Here is a 16,068-nt window from a genome sequence, read left to right on the forward strand (position 1 = left end):
TCAGGGGTCGGTCGGTTCGGGGGCGGTCGGTTCGGGGTCGGTCGGTTCGGGGTCGGTCGGTTCGTGGGTCGGTCGGTTCAGGGGTCGGTCGGTTCGGGGGCGGTCGGTTCGTGGGTCGGTCGGTTCAGGGGTCGGTCGGTTCGGGTCGGTCGGTTCGGGGTCGGTCGGTTCGGGGGTCGGTCGGTTCGGGTCGGTCGGTTCGGGGGTCGGTCGGCTCGGGGGCGGTCGGTTCAGGGGGCGGTCGGTTCGGGGGTCGGTCGGTTCGGGAGCGGTCGGTTCAGGGGGCGGTCGGTTCGGGGTCGGTCGGTTCAGGGGTCGGTCGGTTCGGGGGTCGGTCGGTTCGGGGGTCGGTCGGTTCGGGGGTCCCCGAAGCGGGGGCCAGCAGGGGGCGCTGCGGGGCACGGCGAGGGGGCGTGGCCGGAGCGGACAAAGGGGCGGGACTTCGCTCGTGGGCGTGTCCAGGGCGGTGGGCGTGGCCGGCGGTGGGCGTGGCCGCGCGGCGGCGCGGGGCGGGGCGTGTCGGCGGCGCGGCGGGGCCGGGCGGGCGGGCGGGCGGCGAGCGGCGGCCGCGCTGTCAGGCCGGTGTCGGTGTGATGAAGATTGGCGGGCAGGTAGGGCTGTCACTCACGGCGGGGCCGCCGCGCGGGGGCGGGCGGAGCCGCGGAGCCCGGCGGACAAAGCGGCGCGGGCGGCGGGGCACGTGCGGCGGCGGCGGGGACAGGGACACCTCCCCTCCCATCCCCTCCGGTGAGGGAACTAACTTGCCGTTCCCGCCGCCTCCCCGCCAGTGCGGGGCCGGGGCAGCGCGGCTGTCCGTGTCCGGTTCCCCCTCCGGGCTGACCTCCGGCTCCCGCCGTGCCCCCCGGCCGGGCGCGGGGACGGACTCGGGGGCTGCGGCGGCTCGGGGGGAGCGTCCCCTCCCCATCGGCCCGCGGTCCCAGCGCTGCGGGGGCGGCTCGCAGCCCCCCGATGGGTCACAGCCCTGCCGGGGCTGCAGCCCCCGCTGCTCGGCCGCACAGCCCCCCGGGGGCTGCGGTGCTTTTAGAGGGGCTGCAGCCACTGCCCCCTCCCCGAGCGGTGCCCGCGCCCCTCCGGCGGCCGCAGCCCCCTGGGGCAGCTGCAGTGCCCTCGGACTGGCTGCCGACCTCCAAGCGCTTGGATTGCCCCCCACCCGGGGGTGGTTCCCGCCCCCCCCAGCCGGCTGGAGCCCCCCTGGGGGGTTTGGAGCCCTCCCAGCGCAGGGGCCTCCCCGTCCCCTCCCAAGGCTGCAGCGGCTCCCGGGGGAGCTTTGCAGCCCCCCAGCTCATCGCATTTGGCAGCTGGGAAGTTGCCCCCCGTGCAGCCGCGTTGGGGGCTGCTGCTGGCACGGGGGGAAGGGGGGCACTTTACCTGCAACCGAGCAGCTTTGCCAAGCATCCAGTCACCTCGGGGTGCCCCCGCAGGGCACCCTCCGGGGCCGGGGGGCACCGTAGCCGCCCCTCGGGGCCCCAGGCGGGCTCAGCGCCAGAGCGCGGCCCTCGCCGGGAATGCCGCACCCGGCACCTCTCCCGGGATAACCCCCCGGGATAACCCCCCGGGCACCCCCAGTGCCCCGTTCTGCCCCATCTCCCGGTGCCCCTCATTTTCCTCAGGGCACACAGTTTTCTCCAAAACACTTCATGGGACCCTCTGGTTTATCCTTCCCATCCCGCAGGGTTGGATGAATACTCCACACTTTTAGTGGCTCTGCAGCGATGCAGAGTGGGCTTTTTATTAATAATAATTATTATTTTTAATTTACCCTCGAATTTTTAGCGCATTTCCATCTGTGGGAGGGTGGCTCTGTCGGCAGCATTGTGCAACTCAGAAAGTTTTGATGAGGGATTGGGGTGTCCCCCAACTTCATCCCGATCTTTGCTGGGCGTCAAAGCTCAGCTTGGGCTCCGGCTCTTTGTTTGGGCTCTTCCCGGTTTTTCTCACTCCCAAGGATCTTTTTTCCCCACTATCTCGCTGCCCGACGGGTAACGGGAAACCTTAAACCCGGCAGGATATTTTCAAACTCCCAGCCGGGGAGATTAGATTGAGGAGAGGGGGGGATGGATTATTTTTGGCTGAGATGCAGGGCAGCTGTCTGTTGGGGAAAAGCAGAAAATAGGAGAGGAAATGGCTTAAATTGTCTGTTTTTTTGACTTATTTTACCTTTAAATCGTCAGAGATTTTGGGGTTGGAGAGGGGAGAAGTGGTGCTTGGCTCGGTGGACCCGGCGTCGGTGAAACTTTCGGGAGTTGCGCCTCCAAAAGTGCTGACTCGATGTGTTTGGCATCATCCCACGTCAGAAAAGTGTGTGTTCCCCCCCAAAAAAACCCCAAATCTTTGGGGTCTGATATTTAGGGGGCTGCTTCTGGCCTCTTGTGTATGGGGAGAGGGATTTGAGTGACTTAATTGGATTTTGGGTGATTTTGGGGAAAAAATAACACTGTGTTTTGTGTTTAAGTCATTTGGAGCAGAAGGATGATGGGATCAGGATTTCCCCTTATTTTCCCCCCTTCTCCCCCCCGCCTTCTATTTTATGTAAATCCCCACACTGAGATCCCTTCGTTGGGGGCAAAAGTTAATTGTTTGAGGCTAATTACGGGAGAGGTTAATAAAGGAACTGGCAGTGTCGGGAAGGGGAAGAAATGCTGTGTTCCTCAGCATCCCAAAATTGGGCTTTTTAAGGCATTTTGCAGCCCTGGCCTCCCAAATTAGCACTGGGGTCCTGTGACCCCCTGCATTTTAACTTGAGATCCATACATTATATAATATATATGTGTAAGATTAAACACCCCCCTGATATCATGGGGAAAGGGAAAAAACACGGGAGAGGAGTGATGCTGAACTGCCCCACTGCGCTTGCAGAAACATATTCCATTCTCCTTCCATCATTTTTGGGAGAGGGAAATAAAAGAAATCTCATTTTTTAGAGAAATCTCCCTTTCATTATGGAAATTGCCTTTTTTTTTAAGAGAAGTTACCCCTTTGTAAGGGAAATATCTTGTTTAGGTAATAGTGGGTTTTTTTTAAAGGAAATCACCTTTATTTTAAAGAAATCTCTTTTTTTTTTTTTTTAAGGAAATTTTCTTTTTTGAATTCAATGCATAAAGTTGTATGGGGAGAAGAAAGTTTTATCCCACTGGCACATCAGGAAGAACTTTTGCTTAACTCAGGGATAAATGAGTCCCTCAAGGGACAGGTTTAGATTTTGGATGATTTTGGCTTTTCCGGTGAACTTCTGAATTACTTCATGTCTTTTTTTCCAAGCTGATTGAGGACATCAGTAAGTCTCTGAGCAATAATAGAGCATTTTTGTCCTCCCAGAAAACTTAAATATTGGCCTGGTCCTGCTGGGAAAAGCATCCTTCACCCATCTATCCTCATCCTCAGGGATGCAGGGGCTGGACCTCTGGGTACCATCCTCATCCTGCTTGGGTTTGAGATATGTGATGGATTCCTGGGATATTTCCGAAGGATATGGAGAAAATTAACCTGGGATGTTGGGACACCTCACTTTTGCAGAATTTATTTTCCTGGGAGCTGCTCTGGCTGAAAGTAGTAAAATGAGTCAGAGACATGGGATGGGGTGGCTGACAAGTGGATGGGCAGGATGCAGGGAGCAAGGAGCTGTGCTTCCCGAAGTCAGGAGGAAACTTCTGCCACAATTAAGTTTAAATTAAGAGAGAGCTGACATCCCCAGTCATGGTGGGAAAGCTGGACTGAGCATAAATACCATCTTTATTTTAGGTGGGGGGTACCCCTGATGTATCTCAGCATTCTGTCTCCAGTTATTCCCCATCCTTATTTTACTCCAGCATGTGGAAAGCTGCTTTTGTTGGGTGTTAGAGTGATTATTTACTTAATCCAGACAATTCCCAGTTGCATTTAATATCCCACACACTATCGAATAACTTGATTCCCGAATAATTTTTGCTGCCACAGAAGAGGGTGTTAACAAATGCCCTCTAATTAGCCCAAAAATAAATTAATTCCCAGCGTCGTTAGTCGCATCGTTAAGATGCCAGCTCCAAATAATAATCTGGAGGGATGGGAATTAATCCTCAACTAAATTTAAACTCGAGTTTATCCCTGCCTCCAGCCTTGGAAGGACTGAGGTGACGTTCCACGTGATCCCCATGGGAAAACCTCCCCAGCCGGGATGGAATGGAGCTGTGATCCTGGCGGGATGGAGCTGTGATCCTGGCGGGATGAGGTGGCCTTTGCCCAGCTGTGATTTGCAGCTGTATAAATAAGATGGGAATTTGGCCTCAGTTCTTCCCAACTGCTTGATTATATCCTATTTTTTTGGCTTTTCTTCTTCCAAATGGGAACACAAACCATGGGTAGTCCTCGCTCCGATTAATTGGTGTCTGTTTAGTACTTGGGTTGGAAAAGACCTTTAAGACCAATTGCCAAATCCACAACTAAGTCATATCCCAAAGCACTGTGTCTGCACATTATTTATTACTTATTTATTACTTATTTTAATTTTATTTTTATTTTAATTTAGTTTATTTTTATATTATTTATTATTTAATATTTTATCTTTTTCCTTTTCTTCTAGATCACATGTTTTATTTTTGGTTTATTGTTGAATTTTTTCTTTAATTTTTATTTTTTATTTTATTTTCTCTGCATTATCACTATTTTTATTTTTTTTACCTTGACTCTCATTTTCCATGCCATGCTTCCTCCATCTTTCAGCATCTTGTGCCACCTGTTCCTTCCCATCTATACCAAATATAATCCAGGCAGGAAAATCCCAAATATCCAGATTGTCACACCAGAAGGCCATAAAACATCAGGTTTAGGGATACAGCACTGCTGATGCTCCCCAAAAACAGGTTATTTTGGTGCAGGTGGAGGAAAAAGTGAAACCCAGTTTGGGAGAGAGAAGGAAAAACTTTCCCATTAATGTTCAATCTGGAGCTTTCAGCTTTAACAAGGTGTTACAAAAACTATGAAAAAAGTTATAACTGAACCCACAGTTTTTGGCCAGGTTTTCCCTTCCCCGGCTGTGCTGTCTGGTTGGATCCCTGCCAGAAATCCCAGAAAGCCAATTACAAATAATCCCAATTTTGGACCAGTTTTGGGAGGCTTCTATTTTATTTCTTCTGCTGTTTTGTGGTTTTTTGAAGTTGTGTTTGGGAATGGAATTTGGAGTGGGAAAATCCCATCCCGTCCCATCAGGGAGCAGGAACAGCTGCCGCAGGACCCAGGAACTTCTTCAGGCTTCCAGTTTGGGTTAGAGCTTGAGCCCCCTGGAAATATTTCCATTTTGGGAAAAGCTGCTCTTGTTTTCCTTTTTTCCACCCTTTCCTGCCTTTCTTCCCCATTTTTCTACCTTTTTTCCTTTTTCCTTTTTTTCCCTTTTTTTCCATTCTTTCTCCCTTTCTTTTTCATTTCTTTTCTCCTTTTTTTTCCCTCCATTTCTTTCCTCCTTTTTTTCTTTTAATATTTTCCTTTTTCTTTTTTCCTTTATTTTCCTGGGTTTTATTTTTTGTTTTAATTTTTTTTCTTTTTCCATTTTCCCCTTGTTTTTAATTTTTACCTTTTTATCCCTTCCCCACTAAAAAGCACTTTTCCCCTTGATCTATCTTTCTTTCTTTCTTTCTTTCTTTCTTTCTTTCTTTCTTTCTTTCTTTCTTTCTTTCTTTCTTTCTTTCTTTCTTTCTTTCTTTCTTTCTTTCTTTCTTTCTTTCTTTCTTTCTTTCTTTCTTTCTTTCTTTCTTTCCTTCTTTCTTTCTTCCTTTCTTTCTTTCTTTCTTTCTTTCTTTCTTTCTTTCTTTCTTTCTTTCTTTCTTTCTTTCTTTCTTTCTTTCTTTCTTTCTTTCTTTCTTTCTTTCTTTCTTTCTTTCTTTCTTTCTTTCTTTCTTTCTTTCTTTCTTTCTTTCTTTCTTTCTTTCTTTCTTTCTTTCTTTCTTTCTTTCTTCTCTCTTTCTCTCTCTCTTTCTCTCTCTTCTTTTTCTTTTCTTTTTCTTTCTTTCTCCATTTTCCCCCCTTTTTTATTTTCTTTTTGTCCTTTTCCCCCTTCCCTTTTCTCTTTCCCTTCTCTTTCCCCTTCTTCTTTTTCCTTTTTTCTTCTCTTTTTTATTTCTTTTGTTTTTGTTTATTTGTTTGTTTGTTTAATTACTATATTTTCCCATTTCCCCCACCATTTTTGGTGCCCAGCCCTGTCCTGGCAGCAAACGGGCCTGTGCTCTCTGGGCTCCCTCTCCAGTGCTCCCCCCGAAGCACCACGAAGCCAAACTGCCACCCCCAGCCCAGCAGTGAGACAAAACTTGTCCAAATAATTGAAAATAATTTAGAATATTTAATTGTAGCAGTTTCCTTTCCCATTATTGGATCAGCAGTGTGTTATTCCTGGGATTATTTGATGGAGGCAGGACGAGCCTCTCCCAGCTCTGTCACTCCGAGGTACATTGAAGGCACTTTATGGCTTTATAAAGCCCTTAAAATGTTTGGGTTTTTTTTTTTTAAACACTACTCGAAGCTTCCAAGGCAAGTTTGAGAATAGCAATTACCAGCTCCTGGATCCCTGGGCAAATTCCCATGGTGATGGTGGATGTAAACCACTTTAGACATTTTTAATGCTCCCAAGCAATAAATTTAGAAGGGAATTTATTGTTCCAAGCTGCTAATTTCTTCATACAAATGCCACTGCCTGTTGCTGGTGCTGATTCTGAGGACAGCCAGGAGCTGGGTTGGAGATTTTAGTGCTATCCCAAAACAAAAAGTCTTGTACCTGCTTGATTTTTCTCCTTTCCTCCCTATTTTCTATATTCCCTCTATTTCCACTATTTTTCTGCTGCCTTTTTCCAAAGAGAAGGCCCCTGGTGAGCGAGACTGATGAGCTGAGCACTCTCCAGGTCCTGTATTTTATTTTCCTTGTGATCATCTCATAATAAATAATTATAAATAATCAGCTTGGAGATGGTGGTTGGGGGTCTCCCCTCCGGAGCATCCTACGCTCTCCATCTCTCCTCTTGCATCCTGCATCCCCTCCCTGACCCTGCTCATCCTATTGGCTCACCCAATTGAGGTAAAATTATTTAAAAAAACCCAAAATCTGGGTTGTGAGGAGATGAACTTTTCTGGAGGAGTTAAAAAACAATAAATAAGTTATTATTAATATTATTATTGCTACTACTACTACTATTTATTATCTCAATCACAAAGAAAGTAGTGCCTGGAAAGGTCCTTTAATGCATTGCTCTAAAACAAAAATAATGAAGTGAGGTACTTTGTCAGTGGGATAGCAAAGAACAAACTTAACTATCATAAAAATGAACAATAAAAATTAAATAATAATAAATACTCAGTAAACAGTAAAAAGTAAATAATAATTGATTAAAGATAATAATATGAAATAAATACTAAAGGGTGCTGTAGGTTTATTTTCCTATGAGGTTTCAGTGTGTAATATGATGGGTAAAATAAACCAGGATTAAGAGATTTCGAGGCAGAGTCTTAACGGAATTTAATCTCTCTCAAATCTTAGGCCTGACTTTATTTTCTAGGTTCAGGCCGTTTCAGTAACACAAGTGGTGCATAGTGGGATGAGGATGCTGAACTATCCACATTCTGACATACATTTAAGAAAAATCCATTTTTATATATGTGTTCTCCAGGAGATGTGCGACTTCCTTCTCCTCCATCCATAGCTTTTCCCAGGATAGGAACTGGGAAATCCTTGGCTGGTGGCCACCTTCCCTTCTTGCTGTGGTGATCGGGGGTGTTCCCGCCGGGTCCCGCTGGGTGTGGGTTCAGCTCCCTCCCGGACTGCAGCGATGCTCGGCTGGCTGAAGCTCCATCCCATAAGGGCACTGTTCCTAACGAGCCTGTGATTAACACCCGTCTCGCTGCCGCAGCCGCCCCCACCGTCACATTTCCCGCTTGCCCCTCGATCCAGGGATGCTGGGACAGCTTTAGGAATGTTTCTGCAGTTTGGAAGTTAGCGGTGGAATTTTTAGGGATGGTGGTGCAGTTTTAGTGATGCTGGTGCGATTTTAGGGATGGTGATCGAATTTTAGGGATGCTGGTGTGATTTTAGTGATGCTCATCCAACTTCAGGGTTGCTGGTGCCGTTTTAGGAATGCTGGTACTGTTCTTAGAGATGCTGGTTCAACTTTGGGCATGCTGACACAATTTTGGGGATGCTCATCCACTTCTAGTGTTGCTCATCCAATTTTAGTGATGCTGGTGCAGTTTTAGGGATGCTCATGTGATATTAGTGATGCTCATCCAGTTTTGGTGAGACTCATCCAGTTCTGGGGCCGCTCAGGGAACTGGTGCATTTTTAATCCTGCCCGTCTCTTTCTAGCAATGCTCTTCCAGCTCCTGGCTGGGACTCCCCCCAGACCAGTCCCCATCATGGGACATATTCCCTGTTCCCACTATTTTCCCCCATGCAAACTTGAACCCTCCAACCCTGCTGTCTAAACCGTCACTTTTTGTCGAGTTGTCTTTCACTCTTTTTGAGCATTTCAGCATTTTTACCTCCTCTCAGGAGCCACCTCTCACTGTTGGGGTCCTTTTCCTTCTTTTCAACATGACCTTTGCCATCTTAATCCCATCCTACACTGTGATAAATTATTCTTCCTTTCCTAAACATCCTCCAAAAGCTTAAGGTTTTTTTTTTTTTAACTCTTCTTCCCCTTTTAAATTTAACACCCCAAACAGTGGAGCTGAAGGACGCGGGGAGAATATTTATGCTAAATCCACTAAATAAAGTGATTTAGTAGTATCTTTAATAGCTGAGCACCTGGCAAGTGGCCAAGGTTATCTCAAGGTAGAAACATCGGGGGGTTTTATTTTCCCTGCAACCACTTATATTGGGATTTGGCTCGACAGGAGGAAAGCCAGAGAAATTCCCAGTGCTGTTATCCCTGCAGGAACTACCCGGAGTGTTTTCACCCTGAATTAATCGTGCTCGGAGAGGAGCTCGGTGCAGCAGTTCCCTCGCTCTCCTGGGATGAGTTAGGAAGGGCTCAGGGATTGGGAAGTGGCTCAGTCGGCATCCCGACCTCTGGTTTGGGTGTGCTGCGAGTGAATCTGGGAAGTGATGAGGCCGAGACCCGCCCCAAGGTGGGATTTGCAGAACTCCCTAAGCAAGACCTCCATCCCCCGGTACCCAGCGCCGCGCTAGGGGGCTCTTCCCCCGTGCGGTGGCATCGCTGTCACGGTGCGGGGACACCCCCGGCCCCGCTCCCGCGCCTGGCGGGACACACAGCACCCTTGAGCCAAGCAGACAGAATTCCACCCTTTGTTTCCTGTTCGCCGGCTCGACTTCGGGAGGCTGGAGCTCTCAACAAGCCCCTCTTTGTGCTAATTTAATTAATCGCCGGGGCCGAGGGCGGTGGGGATGAGACGCGCGGCTATAAATACCTGCCTGGGGGGATGCAGGGCGGCCTCGAGCCCAGCGGCGACTGAACCCAAACCTAATTAAACTCAATTTAATTCAAATTGACGTAGAATAAAACCCTATTGATTGATTGATTTATACTAGAAAGTCGTGGGTTGATTGGCTTATAATAAATTATTGACTGATTTGGGATAGAAAATCATGGGTTGATTGATTTCTCATGGAAAATTATTGATTGATTCATAATAGAAAAGAATGGGTTGATTGGTTAATAATGAAAAATTATAGATTATTTTATACTAGAAAATTATTAATGGGTTCATAGCAGAAAATCGTGGGTTGAGTAGTTTATAATAGCAAATTATTGATTGATTGATCTATAATAGAAAAACATTGATTGATTTATAATAGAAAATTATCAATGAGTTGATTGATAATAGGGAATTATTAAGCTGGAGAGCAGCACAAGTGCTGGGTATGTCTTATCCTCCCCACCACAGTTTTGTAGGAGGAAAATCATCGTGTCCCTCATGAGCAAAGTGCAGCTGGTACCTACTCAGGTACTCCCAAAGGAAAATGACTTTTCCGATGTGAATTAAATATCCCAGTGGCGATTTCCAGGGAAAAACACTGCTTGGATACACGTGCATACACTCCTGGTGCACCTCCATCCAGTGTTCAAGTGCATGAGGGTGGTGGGTGCTCAACATCCTGGAAAATTCCTTGTCCTTTGGTTACAACCCGAATTTCAAACTTTACATCTCATTGGCAAGCGAGGAAAGGGATGTGGGTTCCCTAAAGCTGCAGAAGGAGAGTCTAAAAGAACTTTGAGACTTGCTGCCAGGTGAATTTTAGCTGCCAGAAATGATGTTAATCTTGTATGGGAGATGCAGGTGATTTTTCCAGATGATAAACGGTAGTTTTCAATCAAGAGATTGGGATATTTTAGCAAAATTCTGTAATATAATATAGTATAATATATAGAATATAAGAATAAAGACAATACATAATAAATACAATTAATAGAAATATAAATAATACAAGAAATTAAGCAGGGATATGGCTGCAAGAATGGAGATAATCTGAAATCAGAGATTTTTGGCCCCAAACACACAAAAATCCCCATTGGACTCATTGCATAATAAAACAAAATCAGTGAACAATAATTTTACCCAAAATTTTTTGCTACTTTAGTACATTGGAACATCCATCTTCACTGTGGCTCTGGGTAAGGAGACCTGAGCGTGCCACTGTCAAGCATCATGTGATGATTATTATCTATTTATTTTTCATGTCCGTGGGAAAGCTCCCCAAATACAATAGGTACATCCACCAACTCTCTCCACAATCCCAAGCTCTGGATCTCAGCTGCATCTGTGTGTGCACTGCACCTTTAATTAACGGGATTTCCAATTATTTGCTGAAATCCAAAGTGCTTTTTGCCCTCAGCATGCTTTTTTATTCCTTCATAAAAATAACTTTAAATAAGACAAGTCATTAACACCAAGGTTAAACATTTCTATTTCTCTTTCCTTTAAGATGGGGAGCGGTCCTGGTTTATTTTAGGGATGCTGGGCCCATGTCACATGAAACTGAGAGAAATTGTTGGTGAAATGATATCCCCATCTCAAAATAGCTGCATTCCAGCTCGGCCGTCATCCCCTCCGCGAGGCTGGATCCTGCAACACGAGCGCTGGAGTGCGACCAGGCCAGTGTATCCCTTGGTCATATCCCAGGTTTATTTACATGAGCCTGCTCCTCCTTTGGCTTTGGGGGAATCAGAACATCTTATGCCTCCAATCCTGGTTGAGCTTTCCGTATGAATAGCCTGAATCCATGCAGGAAATATCTGGGAGTTGAGTATATCCATGTTTGGTGCTTAATTTCCCCCCTGTGTACAGGGAGCTGCAGCATCCCTGAGCATCCCTGAGCATTCCTGATCCAGCCTGGGATGATCCCTGTGTCCTTGCTTGCGCTGTGTACAGGAAGCTGGACTATCCCTGAGCATCCCTGGTCCAGCCAGTATGATCCCTGTATCCTTTCTCACTGTGTGCACAGGGAGCTGCACCGTCCCTGGTCCAGCCTGGGATGATCCATCATTCCCATCCTTTTCAGCCCTGGAGTGGCTTCTGAACAACAGGAGCATTTTTTGAATAATTATTCCCCTACTTGGCATTTTTAGGGGAAAAAATTGGGATTTTCACATAGGAAAAAGCTCTCCAGCCTCCGGTGGGATTTGGCATCATTGGAGGGAACCATTCCAAATGGGAGATGGGAGTGGAGCCTGTCTGCGGGATGTTGGTGGAGTGGCCACCTCACATTCCCAGTGTGACCTGGGACATTAAGACAAACCATTGGGTCTTACTGGGGTTATATTGGGGCTTTTTTGACTCGAGGTGGGGCATTTTGATTGGAAAACACAGATCTTTCTTGTTACATAGTTTAGGTTTTTCCAAGTGCTGGTGACATCTGCTGCGACTTGTATTTGTACAACTTCATAGAAATACTCCCCATCCACTTTTAATCCCAGTTTTCTGAGAATGAAGACTTTTGCTCTTTCTCAAACTTTTCTGGGTGGAAGTTTTTTGTGTAGTTTTTTTTCAGTCTAAAGGGAAGGTCTGGGATGAGTGTCCTCTCCATCCTTCTCTGCCAGGAATGGGGATATTTGTACACTTGGGCTTTTGTCCCAGGGCAAGTGAAAATCCCCAAATAATTAAATTTCTATGGGGATGAAGCAGGGCTGGGTAAAAGAATTGGATGGGAAGTACTGAAAACAGGGATTGGGAATCCCTAGGCACTGTCCCACACCAGCATCCATACCTTGCTGTGGATGCTTGTGGGTTAGATGTTTAGGTGGGGCTTTCCCTGCTATGTGGTGTGAGAATTGTTTTTTATTTTCTTCAGGGGAAAATAAAAAGAAAAAAATGTTTAAAAAAGAAATAAAAAGAAAGAAAAAGGGTAATGAAAACATGGGGAAAAAAGAAGACAATAGAAGTGAAAGGAAAATTGGTAAAAAAAGAAAAATTGGGGAAAAAGATAAAAGGAAATACAAAGAAAATGGAAAATAGGAAGGAAAAGGAAAATTAGTTAAAAACAAAGATGATAATAAAGGAAAATTGGAATAAAGAAAAAAACAAAAAGGGAAAATGGGAAAAAAAAGGAAAAGAAAACTTAGTGAGAAAAGGAAATACACAGAAAAGGGAAAATGGGGTAAAAAGGAAAAGGAAAATTGGTTAAAAAGAAAATAGATAATTAAGGAAAATCAGACTAAAGAAAAACAGATTAAAAAGAAAAGGGAATATGGGGGAAAAAGAAAAAATAAAAAAAGAAAAAATTGCTAAAAGAAAAGCAAACTGGAAAAATAAAAAATAAAAAATTATTAAGAAAAGAGAAAATTGGAAAGGAGAAAATGGAAATAAGAGTGAAATTGAAAAAAATAATTTAAAAAAGGAGATAAAAAGCGGATGCCCCCTAGTTTCAGAGCTCCAGGAAGATGTTTCCCAGCAGCGTTGCCCCTTCTCCTCCGATGGAAGTTATCCCTCCCTCCTGCTGCCTGCCACATTCCCAGGCACTGGACAGATGCTCCTGCTCTCTCCTCTTGCCTCCCCAAATCCTGCTGCCCTGGGGCTGGGGCAGAGTGCGCTGCTCCGTGTCTGACAGGCGGCCCAGGAGCGACCCCGGGATGGAGCAGCCCCCCTCGGTGTTCCATGATTCTATTAGAGTTCCAGAGCTGGGATTAAGTGGACATGATTTCTTCCCACGGCCCATTAATTTTGGTTTATTGCTGGCCTGATGGCCATTACCCTTTTTTTCCCTGCCAGCTCCTTCCCCCATTAGGTTTGTACAATTAGCACAGTATGAGCCGTGGGCGCGGGGCGGGGGCTGCACACGGGAGCTTGGGATGCTCTGATGTCCCATGAGCTGCCCCCGCAAGGATGTGCATTATGTGCTCCTCACAGGACTTCAGGGTGCAAAGCCATCCCTTTTGGTGAGGGAAGGATGCAGCTGCATCCTGCCTGGTGCTATGCTTGCCCAGGGAACATTCTGGAATGAGGCAGGAGCGATGCCACCTCTGTAGCATCTTTCTGTGTCACCTGCTGCTCGTGACACAGAGAGCAAAGGTGCCACCAGGTACCCAAAATCAGCCAAGATCCCTTCAGGGAAGGACTTCAACAGAGCACCCAAACTGGCAGAGATCATGGGATGGCACCCAAATTAGCAAAGACCCTTACAGGACATCCTAATTAGCAAAGATGCTTACAGGACACCCAAAATAAAGACCCCAGCAGGGTACCCAAATCAGCAAAACTAATTAGCAAAGACCGTGGTGTGACACCTGCATTGGCGAGATGGTGGGATAGGACCCGAATTAGTGAAGATACTCTCAGGGTGTGCAGATCAGGCAAGGTCCTTACAGGGCACCCAAATTAATGAGCTGAATGGGGCACCCAAATTTAAAAAGCTCTTTGCAGAGCACTCTATTTAGCAAAGACCCTAATGTGTCACCCAGCTTAGCTACAACCCTGGTGTGGCATCTCAGTTGGCAAAGACCATGGGGTGGGACCCAAACTTACTGAAGATGCTCATAGGGCATCCAAGTCTAATGCCTGAGCAGGGCACCCTAATTAGCAGATCCTAATGGAGTGCCCTAATTAACAGAGACCCTGGCATCCCACCATAATTGCAAAGACTGTGGGTTGGTACCCAGATCATCAAAGGTGCTCGCAGGGCACCCAAATTAAAGACTCCAGCTGGGCACCCTAATTAGCAAAGTCACTTTTAGGGCCCCCAATTTAGCCATGGTCCTGATGGAGCATTTTAATTAGCAAAGGTGCTCACAGGGCACCTGAATTAAAGCCCCCAGCAGTGCACCCACATCAGCCAAGGCCAGGGTGGGACACCTGAATTCAGACCCCAGTAGCTGCATTCTCACTTTTAGCATGGAAATTCCCCAAAACCCGTCCAAAAGGCTCCTCTCCACAAGTGCCAAACTTCCTGTGCTGTTGAGCTGGTTGGTCCCATCTCATCTGCAAATGGATTTTGGGATGTCTGATGCCCAAGGGCCATAGTCCTCATCCATGCTTGGTGCCTGTCAATGGTTTTCATTAAAAACAGAGCTTTTCAATGCAATCCATCTTTCCAATGAAACCAGGTCTCAAATAAAAGCACATTTTTCAATGTTTTTTTGTGTCACAAGAGTGGGACCTGGTGAGCATCATTAAAGGATAAAACCCCTCTTGCCTGAAAACAAAAATAATGGGATTTTGCTAAAAACTCTTGGCAAATATGGGACAGAAATGGGACAACAGTGAGCTGAGCTCAAGAGGTGGAAAAAATTGATGGATATGGCAAAAAAATTCAAATAATTGCATTAATTGCAGCTGCTGAGTCACTTCAAAATTAAGAGCAGTGGAAATAATGTAATATTGTATTATGCAGATAGATAGATAGAGAGATAGATAGATATGGGAATATAAAATAGATAATACTGGGGAATATATTGAGAATATAAAAATTTGGGGACTATTATATGTATTGAAGAATATTAGATAATATTAGAAAATAGTCCCGTGTATATTGAGAAACAGAGTATTGGGGAATACAGTGGTACAATGTATTTGGAATGTCATATATAGGGGAATATATATATTGGGCTCTGCCAGCAAGGATTTAATTGGGATTTCTTAGTTATCTTGCTCTGTCTGACATCAGGTGGGGCATTCCTTCAGTACCCATTGTCACCCTGCTCCACTGTCTTGCTCCTCCTGGGGTAGATTTTGATGAGCTCATCTTCACCTCACATCTAAAAAAACCCCAAATCTCCCAATTTTTTGGATGGTGATGGCAATATTGTGTCTTTCTTCCAGGTGTCACTTGGGAACTGATGAGGGTGGGAAGCATCATTTTAGGGATGCTCAAACGTGGAGTTGGAGAATTCTACTGGGGGGAGGTTCCCAGTGGAACTGAAGTCCCCAGGGAATCCTCTTGAACAGGAGATATATAAATACAGTTATAGGGCAAAAGCCATGAGTGTTCACTGGGTACTGATTTTACGAGGTTTTGGCTTTTCCCCCCCAGTTTTTAAGGCATCCTGGAACACTTCTTGGCAATGGGAAGACTTCCCTTGACCTTAATTGATTTTTTATAGGTGGCTCTATGATATCCTATGAAATCAAAAGGTTAAAAGAACAGTGGGTTCCTGCTGCTCCTGTGGCTGGTTGTTATCACCTCCAAGGTTCAATCCCAGGGAATTCTGAGCTGCAGCAGCCTGTGCTGTCAGCAGTTTTAGCTGTCCCTGTAGGTTCATGCTGCCTCAATGAAGGCGGTGAGCTTCGGCACCTGGAGGCCTCGGTGCTCCCGGGTGTCACTCGAGACTGGTGTGAACACGCCTGCAGCCTTAGGGTGAAAACGCCCTGTGTAACAGGTGGAAGTAACAGCAAAATAACTTACAAAAATTGCATTTGATCACTTAGTGCTCAGCAGTGGGATGTGGGCTCATCATCATATGGGTACCAATCTGATCCCTCCAAATTTTGGGGCTTGCTGTGCCTGCACCTCCAAAATATGGGTTTTTTTGCTCTTTTCTGGGGTGATGAAACAAAAAAACTAATTGCAATTTGCATGATGCAATCAAGGTGTGCTGATGAGATGTTCAAGGGCTTCTCAGTGAGCACGGGGAGGGAGTGTGTGGG

At 46.2% G+C, this 16,068-nt stretch overlaps 2 protein-coding genes across 6 annotated transcripts in view; one reads left to right on the plus strand and one right to left on the minus strand.

Moving 5' to 3' along the window:
• Positions 1 to 925, minus strand: LOC139682095 (uncharacterized). The gene is made up of 2 exons (XM_071576074.1): positions 762 to 925; positions 1 to 571 (listed from the first exon to the last, which is right to left on the minus strand). Exons 1-2 carry the CDS (start codon positions 923 to 925, stop codon positions 1 to 3), a joined length of 735 nt encoding a protein of 244 aa, XP_071432175.1.
• The window catches only part of PKNOX2 (PBX/knotted 1 homeobox 2), an 83,759-nt gene continuing 68,230 nt past the window's right edge, over positions 540 to 16,068 (plus strand). For 3 of the 5 annotated variants that reach the window (XM_071576091.1, XM_071576094.1, XM_071576090.1), the window contains exon 1: positions 540 to 611. The gene's annotated coding sequence lies outside the window, so the exon portion shown is untranslated. The remainder of the gene's footprint in view (positions 612 to 16,068) is intronic. The other 2 variants (XM_071576095.1, XM_071576096.1) reach the window with 2 other exon arrangements.

The sequence above is a fragment of the Pithys albifrons genome, chromosome 23, assembly GCF_047495875.1.
Source record: "Pithys albifrons albifrons isolate INPA30051 chromosome 23, PitAlb_v1, whole genome shotgun sequence".
Classification (NCBI taxonomy): Eukaryota; Metazoa; Chordata; class Aves; order Passeriformes; family Thamnophilidae; genus Pithys; species Pithys albifrons.

Excerpts from the sequence above, each read along its gene's own strand:
- LOC139682095 (XM_071576074.1), bottom strand. The coding sequence starts at position 925 with ATGGGGAGGGGACGCTCCCCCCGAGCCGCCGCAGCCCCCGAGTCCGTC. Across the intron at positions 572-761 it reads GGAGGCGGCGGGAACGGCAA|CGCGGCCGCCGCTCGCCGCC; the intron begins GTTAGTTCCCTC and ends CCGGCCTGACAG.